Here is a 9,058-nt window from a genome sequence, read left to right on the forward strand (position 1 = left end):
CATAAAATATTCCACTGCAATTTCTATTGGTTTGAAACTTGCAGCCTCTCGGCAGCTCCCCACCCAAAGCTCTGCACAGGTAGGAGCTGGCGGGTATGCAAAATGAGTTTGTGAGAAACAGGAAGAATAAGTCTTGCGGTATGCGTGGAATGCAGGTTTGGCCATTCCTTAATTTAGAGAATTGTTATGTGTCAATAGGGGAAATTGTGTGCATACAATATAATTACTGCCTGATAATTCTGCTGAGTCTGTGTATTTAAGGAATATTTTTTTTTTCTGACTGGGAACAGCCTAATGAGAGGAAAACAAACATATTACCAAGTTATTAACTACCCATGCTGTTTATAATTAGCTCCTTATCAGTGGTAGCTATTTGCAGAAGAATAGAAGAGCAACAACTTGAGCTCTTAAGTAACATTAACAACCTCACTTTTTTGCTTCTGGAGTCACAAGCAAATTCTACCTGAGAACGGTGCTAATGATGAGCACTGCAGGGTTCGCGGTTTACACGCAAAAAAGAAAGAGCACAAAGTTTTTAACTGATGTGTAATGGGAATCGTAGTCACCGAGCTTCATAATGTGCACACTAAGTGCAAGATGAACGTTCTTCCAACTGCTGCAAACGGTAGCCGGTTAAGAGCCTCCCTTTAAAGATTTTTTCTAAATGAAAACAGCAGCTATATGGAAACTATGGAGACTTTCTACACATGTACTTGCTTATTGCAAAGTTGGTGGCACTGCAGACTGAGATAAAAATGCAAAAGAACCCTGGGCTGGTTAGACTTTCTTGTCATGTTTTTGAAATAAGTGATCTATTTTGGCTGCAGGGGAAAAAAAAAAATCAATCTGGTTCCTTAATAGTGTTCAAGACTGCTAGAGTGACTGGGCTTGTTTATAAATCTAATCTCATGGATGGTTAAAGTAAAAGGTAAAAAATAAAAAATATCCTTGTTTGACAGTCTAAGCCACAATCACGATCAGCCTGGGTAGTCATCCGCATTAACAATGCAGTTTTCCGAAGGCTGAGTCACAAATTTCTAAACGCTCTATGAAAACTGGAGTGCGTTGTAGGCCAAGGTCCTAAACCGATGCCAGTCTCACAGAGAATGCTTTCTCCAATACAGAATGCACATAAGTCTGTCTTGAGATGTTTCAGCTAGGACAAAGCGGCACATCTCAATATGCCCCAAATTCTCTTCTACCACAAGTGAAAGCCCAACAATTCCAGGGGAATTCCTCTTGACACCCTGAGATACAAACCCAAAGTGACGCGGCACTTTTTCTTCAAAGCTTGTACATATAAAAAGGACTTTAACAGGTAGTTTATATCTAACAATCCAGTTGAACACTCAGCTCTGTGGATCTGAAACAGCTCCACATCTCGAAGCCCCCAGACAGCTTGTCCAAGAATTTAACGGTTACTTGCCCCGATGAATAATGATGCTGGCCTGGGTTTCCAAGTAACCTGGTAGTAGGCAGAAATTAAATTACCTGGTAGAGGATGTGCTAGGTAAAGACCTCCTCATTGCTCCCGGGCTCATGCTGTAGTATGAAGAACTTTCCAAATCTGAGAGGGAGAAATTAGGGCCTGTTCCTGCAGCTATCGGTGCTGGGGAAACAAAAGAGATTGCAGTCAGTAAGTCATGTGAATAAGGCACGAATTGCACTACCAAATCACTTTCTTCTTCCTCATGAGTGTGTTTAGCTTCATGATGGGAACAGGTGGGACATGGAAATTAGGAAATGCTAATGGTAACTGGCATTGCAATCAAGAAGATGGAAATTTTTTTCAGGAATACAATGTTCCATGACATAGACACTTTCTGACATTCCTCTAAAGGCTTTTTTGGGTTGTTTGGTTGGGTTTTTTTAACCAAATAATTATGGCAAGTCTTTCTTTAAGCACTTTTCTATCAATATCATTCTAACATTTAATGAAACCTGTTGCTTTTTGCTTTTAGGACAGCATTGCATGTATTGGCAGGGTTACAAACAGGCTGCATCATCCCTGTAGTGTGCTTGGCATAATCTATAAGCAGTATAGGCAGGGAAACACACACCTCAGGACCTCTGGCATATATGTGATGTATATCCACACGCGCAGAGGTTACAAATGCTCCTTGGAGAAAGTACAAAAGGCGATGAGAAACCCGAGTTCCTTTCTGCCTGTGAACACCTGAGTTTTCCTCTGGCCTCTCCTCCAGCTAAACCAGAGTTAGAGACATTTGACTCCCCAAAACTTCTATCCACTGTTCACTTCTCACTGCCTTATCCAGCACCTAAGTTTTATTGTAAGGGTTACGAATACCTTTAATCTCCCTGTCCTAGAGCCTTGGTTTCACATTAAAACATTATGAATTCCCAGAGGCTCTGAAGTTCGCAGGCACGAGGCGATGAACTCCAAGTGCTGTATTCTCCTTGGAACAGCAAAGGAATGGAGCAGTTAAATGTTGAAGTCAACATCCAATGCATTTCACATAATGCGTTTCACTCTACAGCAAATGGTACCGTATCCACTGTGGCTGTTCCAGCGCTATTTACAGGACAATACAACTCTGGGAGCTGACAATTACAGATCACGATTCTCTCTCACATTTCAGAGGCGTCTGAAAAAAGGACGTACTGCACAATAAAATGCACAAGCTTGGCCTGGAACGTATTGTCTGAGAGCCCTGATTCACAGCAACAAAGGCAAAGCAGTCTCAATGCCACACGAGGATGCTGAGCCAAGTTGAATCTTTGGTCGGAGAATCTGGCCCGCTTTCAAACACGAAAAAATCTTTCACTCCGATGGGGCAGGAGTGAGGAAATGAAGACAGGATAGCTCCTATCACCCAGCTAACATGTCTGGGCTGAAACACAGGCTTCTGGGAGAGCTGCCATTGACTGTAATGGGGCCAGGGTTTCACCCCAAGTCTTAAGGAGCTCACAATGTCAGATCTGACGAGGAATTGTGTAGCTTTGCAGCTGCCTCATCATCCCCACAAGACAATTAGTTGTTGTTTGGCAAGGAGCTTTTAAGAACGTCATCGAGACAGAAAGGGAACAGCCTGGATAGCTACGGACTTTTAAAAGCATGGGATGGAAAAGACATACCGCCACTAAAACTTGAGAAAATCTGGAATGATCATTAAAAAGAATGAAGTTGGGAAGTAATTTATGACACGAACACTCTAATTCTTTGTTATTTTCTCTTAACTATCATACGCTTCCTGCACACGGGGTATGTGAGAGGGTGCGTTACCAGAAAGAAAGAAAAATTAAGCCTAGTAAAATTAACTCGTTTTATCAATTTGCGCTTTCTGCAACAGTCTCCTGACAGCAGCTACCAGAGGCTGTAAAACTGATGAATTTGCATGGAAAAAGAAACCGGTGTAAGTAATTTGTGTAAAAGGTAACAGGGACATGGACTGCTATAACTCAGACACCCTGCAGATAGCAGACTGCTGCAGTGCGAGCAGTTATGGGTTAGAAAAATGACCACACTGCAGTCAGACTGACTTGAATGGAAATCAATCATAAAGGTATTCTCTGCAGCATCTACTCCACAGTTTTCAGCAACTTCTTTGCCAAACAGATTGGTGCTCTGTAAAGACTTTGCTGATCAATTTCTCTGCACCTTGTACCTACCAAAGCCGAACTTACAAGTGAAGCGTATTGTTTTCCGAATAGGAACATAAAAAGGCAGGCACTAAATTAAAGCACCATTTCTTCCTGAGGCACGACGAATTTCCTAGCTGTTGTAAGATATATGAATCAGTTTTATTCCAAACAGATATGGAAGAAAAACTGCTATCTGGATAATGCTTCTCTTCTTTCTCTCCCTCTCCTCTGTTTAATGCTCTCTCCCCAAATCCTGGATGTTTCTGTTCCAGCCCTTGAATTCGCCTTATAGGAAAAGTAAACATTTCTCCAGCACAGGGCTGGGGTTGGAACAATGTATTGCTAATGCTGCGTAACCTCAGCCCACAGTACGAAGGGCTAACCACGCGCTAACTTCCACCCAGGTACCTAATGGGAAAGATGCTTTGCTCATCACAGGCCAAACTGCCTTGCCACACTCAAGAGGCTGTTTGCAGCTCGAGGGTTAAAGAACAAAACCCACCTCTACTAGACCCCAACAGATCCAGCAGCAGAGGTTACAATGTCTGGCTGGTCTATGGCACAAGTACCTGAAACCTCCTGGCAGTCCTTACACAGCAGCCACGACCCTGCCACAAGCAGTCAAGGTCTCTGGCCCTGGAAGTGCTGCAGCAGACGTTACCTGGGGCTGAGCTGTTCTGAAATCCCCTCTCCTGCCTCCCTGACAGGCACGTATTTGGTGCATGTCTTTCAGCAAAGGGTGTTTGTATCGTTCCTCGCAGTCACCCCAATTCCTATCACAAACCACAGCCACATGCCGATGTGCAGAGCCTGCCCTGAGACTGTCAAGAAGAAGTTAATCTTTTTCAACCGCATGGCGGAAGGTCAGTTCCTCTTTCCAGATGGGATTTGGTTGAAGCCCTGTGTGCTTTCTGTCTCTGCTTCAGCCTCAGTGAGCTGAGCCACACCTCGCACCTCCCGCGTGGGCTTTGGCTGCGGGTTGCTCGCCGTTGGCATCTGCCTCCTCTCATCACCCTGATGGTGCTTTGCAGTGCAACGTGCCATGGGAGCAGGCGGGATGCAGGCAGCCTGGCCAGGAGGCATCCGAGCCTGCTGCAAATGGCTTTTCACACCGCCTTTGTGGACTGCCCATCTCGCAGGGGCCCAGAAAAGTGATGGGAAGGGAACGCTTATGGTTATTTGCAGGATTCCCCGCAAAGGCTGCAGCTCTGGAGAGTAAGCAAAGGGATCCAAGTGGTGTGAACTGTGGCAAAACTCTGCCTAAGCTAAACCTCTTCACTGTAGGATGTGACAATCCACCGTGCAGCCTTCCTACAGTGCTGCTCCTACATCCTGGGAACAGGCTGTGGCCCTGCACGAAGCAGCAGCGTGGTTGGGAAGCTTCTCTCTAGCTCAGTCGGCTGCTACGCACGGCAGCCTGCGGGAGGTCCAGGCAACAGCATTAAAAACAGGCCATTTCCCCCCCCAAGAAACATTCTGCAGCAAAGTGACCTCCTGACAACTCAGGAACATCTCCTAAACAGGAAAAGCTGTCAGAAATTGCAGTTGAGAGTCAAAACAATAGTCTCCACCTACGTCCAGCATCAAGATGTCATCTGACCCAGGGCCCCGACCTGGCAGGGGGTGAGGAGGAAGGACCCCTCTTCCCCTAACGCCACCCAGCCCGCCGATGTGCGCCGGCTGTCTAAGCAAACACACAAAACCCCCTTCTGCAGACAGGGCAGGAGGAGCTCATTTGGCCCCAAGGAGGAGGAGGAGGAGGGTGGGTGCCTCTGCCTGAGCACCAGCACTGTGCTGCTCCCGGGGACACGGGGCAGCATCGCCCCTGCTGCCAGCCTGCTCCCTCCACTGCCAGCTTGGGAGAGCTCAGCTCTTCACCCGAAACGGCAAGAAAAATAACAGAGAAATTAACAAAAAGCCCTCCGACTTAACCCAATTGGAGTATTTATTTTGAAAAATTTATTGAATTACCGAACAGGAAACCCACTAAATAAAACCGGCCAGGCTGGCATTTGTCTTCCTTGGAAGACGGCACTCTCTCCTAGTCGTGTTAATATTTAGCTTCTCTTTTTTCATTTTTATGTATTTATTTTTACAAAGAGGCTGGAATGCGACTAAGATCATTACATGTGTAACGCTGCAGCAAAGTGATAATGTGTTTAAGGTTAAATGGGAGAAACATGACATTTGACTAATAAACTTTTTCCTGTGTTGTGACTCCATAAACAAAGGGAAACACACTGTGCTGCTGCCGCCGCTGAGAGGAAAGGGGAGCTGGGTGGGATTTTTTCTGCAAGGCCTTTTGTTTCCTACGCGCCCTATCGTTAGATCCAAAGAGGTTTTGCCGAATACAACAGATATGAAATGTGTGATGTTCATTTTAAAATTACAAGTACAGCCTGCTATTGACCATCTAATTATGCTGAGTTCCATTTATAAACATAGCTAACCACTAAGTTTATAGAGACTTTTTGTGCTGCTTTAATAGGATATTGATCGAGAGCAAGGTTTGAGTGGACTGCCATTGAATTGTGTAATGGCATACAAAAGGCAAGGTCACGGCAACTGTTCACTCTGTGCCTGCAGTCTATTTTTTATTATAATCTTTCTTTCTTCCTCTCATACCCAAGCCCACACAGGGTGTTTTGGGTAGCAGTGCTTTGCTAAGGAATATAGAGTATCTTTTTAAATGTTAATTTTCCTGCTGCTGACTTTAACTACCTTCACTACTGTAATGCTTAGTTTAGCAGAAAACACGCAGGCTGCTGTTGAGAGAGCGCTGTTTTATTACACCCCGGGTTTCATACACGCGCGCTGGGTGGAGGAGAGCCTCTTCTCCTCTCCCAGGCTACAGGAAGGCAGCATCCTCCTCCCTGCCCTTTGCAGCCCAGACCCCTGACAGGAGCTGGGTCATCCCACACCTTCCCATAGGCATCCAGTATGTGCTGGGGCTGGCAGGACTTGCCCTGCTGTTTGTTTTGGCTGTACCTGGCCACTGGATGAAAGGTGTGAGGAAGCTGTGTTTCCTCTGTGGCACCCACTCTCCGCGCCTGGAGCAGCAGCAATCACTTTCTTTCATTTCTAGCACTTGTCCATCTGCCTCACGGCAAGGGCAGCTTCAGCCCCCGCCTCCATCGCTACAGCTGTTGCTAACCTAGTCTGGCACCCGCCGCGTCCAGTAGCCTCGGCGCTGCGGGTTCCCGAGCTTTCCAAAACACCTTGGCCACAAAAGCTCGTCTTACCTGTGGGATGAGTGTGACTGTCTCAGGGAAAATCAGCTGGACCATTTCTGTGTCTAAACAGGAGCAGTAAGCAACCGCACATAGGCTTGTGCGCTGGTGGCTTCACCAGCTCCTGAGAAGGACTAGAAGTCACCCCACTTGCTCCACACAGTTCCTCACAGCACCTAGCTAACATCCTAAAACTCAAAGTGTGGCATTTTCAGTCCCGGGCACAGTCAGAATTCCCTTGATTGTCAGCACGAAGAATGATGTCATTCTGACAAATAACACAGCACAAAACAAACATGTTTGGTTTGGCTCTAGAGAATGTTCATAAATCCTAAATCTTTCTTCACATCCTGGGCAGTGTGGTTTATCTGGCTGCTTGAAGGACCTCCAGCGGAGGAGATCTTCCCAGCAGCTCTCACAAGAGCACATGGAGCCGACTTAAAGCCAAGAGGGGAACAGCGTTCCCCGTGCCTCCCTCCCTGCTCCTGCCTGCCACAGCCTCCTGGACTCTGCCAAGCGAATGGGACTGTACGCTTGGCACCACGGCCACCCCTCTGCCGACACCTTTTGCTGAGGGTGTTCTCCGGTGCCCTGCAGATAGCTGCATGGAGCGAGGGGAATGTTTTCCTAACAAGGGTAGAGAGGGAGAAGGCTCTGCTCAGCCAACAGCTGCCTGTCAGTTCACAAAGCCCATACATTGCCAACGCTTCTGCTTCTGAGCCTCTTGTTGTCAGCTTAAACCTCTCTGAGGATGGAAGAATGAAGCGTCTGTTATCTGAAGGGGTCTCCCCAGTATCTGGGGTGACAGACAACACTTAGAAAGAAGCTCACACCCTTTGCCTGCTAATAAAGTAGGAGAACCGGCAGCATGGTGTGCACACCCACATCAGACAGGGTGCGGAAGGGGCTGTCTGTTCCTCAGATGAACAGTTATGATCTAGTTTCTCTGCTTCTAGGCTCTGCAAGATTCAGTAGCTGGGTAGCATTTGGAAACAAAAGCTGCATCTACAGGACTGAGAAAGCAAGTTTCTGTTACCAAAACAGTCTAGACTTGTTCAATAGCTCACAGAAACTGTGGTGATCAGCACTGATAGCTAAGATAGATAATGGCAACAGCTGACCTTTCGCTTGAGTAATCCATTCCTCAAATTTGCATGGTGGAGACAACTGCCTATTGCGTGAGGCTCCTTGTCATGTGGACCTCTTGGGAAGTTTACTAAATAAACCTGGCACATAACTGCTACCAACAATATTTCATAAGATTAATTTAGAGAACAGCAGCCACAGGCCAGTTAAAATGGTGCGAAATCAGTTATTTCTATTGTCACTTTATCAAAAGCAAGGATGGGAAGAAAAACGTCAATGGGCATACACAAAGATCACCCCTTTGGTCTCTTAGGGAGAGAGCAGAGACTAAATGTGAGGGTTCACAATGGACAGGCCGGCTCATTCCTCCCTAGCCACGGTGGCTTCTGAAGGACCAATGACTTTTAGAAAGTAAAACCAACAGAATGGACCGAGGACACTTTGATTGCTCAAACTACAGACTGTTAATAGCTGCTGGTGAGCCTGGATGATGGCTGTTCAGAAGCTGAGCTCCCAGCATGACAGTAGCCCATGGACTGGTCTCAAATTAAGACCCAGGAACACGTAGACAACCCAGCACAGCATACATTGAAAAGCACACTCTTCAAAAGACCTCGCCTTCCAAGTTAGGCAAATGTGCAGCAAATACTTTGTTGCTCTGTTATGTTAAATAATTCTTTGAATAAGAGCATGTGAATTCATACTGAGTTCTCTGGGAATCTGTCGCTAGACTTGACATTAAACATATCCTACTGGGCAGCCACGGCACGTAGGGCTGTGGGCTCCTCAGACCTCATAAAGTAAACAAGGCCAGGGCTGGTCAGTACGTGTCTGGGGCATCTCCAAGGAAAATCCAGGGTGCTATCAAAAGCAGTGTAGCTAAATCAGTTGCTGGCACTCCTCCCTCTGAGTCAGTTCTGAAGTGATATCCTGATATGCTTTGGGGACACTATTTTTGGTAGAGGTGCTGGCTTGTAGACAGAATATAAAACCGAGGTCTCGACCTCTCAGGATTATTAAAGAGCCTGTGAAAAACCCCTGTGCAAACCCCTGTGACTGGAACAGACAAAAGCTGACTCTTTATTTTGCCCACTGACACCTCCTTATTTCTGATAAAGTTCATGTCTGTCCCGCTCTTC

The 9,058-nt window shown here is 46.4% G+C and overlaps 1 protein-coding gene across 1 annotated transcript in view; it reads right to left on the reverse strand.

Moving 5' to 3' along the window:
* Nucleotides 1-9,058, reverse strand: part of NFIA (nuclear factor I/A) — a gene marked incomplete at its 3' end in the record, with an annotated part of 89,879 nt that overhangs the window by 50,955 nt on the left and 29,866 nt on the right. Inside the window, exon 4 of the mRNA XM_010144189.1 lies at nucleotides 1,492-1,609. Coding sequence (XP_010142491.1) covers nucleotides 1,492-1,609 — 118 coding nt within the window. The remainder of the gene's footprint in view (nucleotides 1-1,491; nucleotides 1,610-9,058) is intronic.

This window comes from Buceros rhinoceros, unplaced genomic scaffold (assembly GCF_000710305.1).
Source record: "Buceros rhinoceros silvestris isolate BGI_N320 unplaced genomic scaffold, ASM71030v1 scaffold17389, whole genome shotgun sequence".
NCBI lineage: Eukaryota > Metazoa > Chordata > Aves > Bucerotiformes > Bucerotidae > Buceros > Buceros rhinoceros.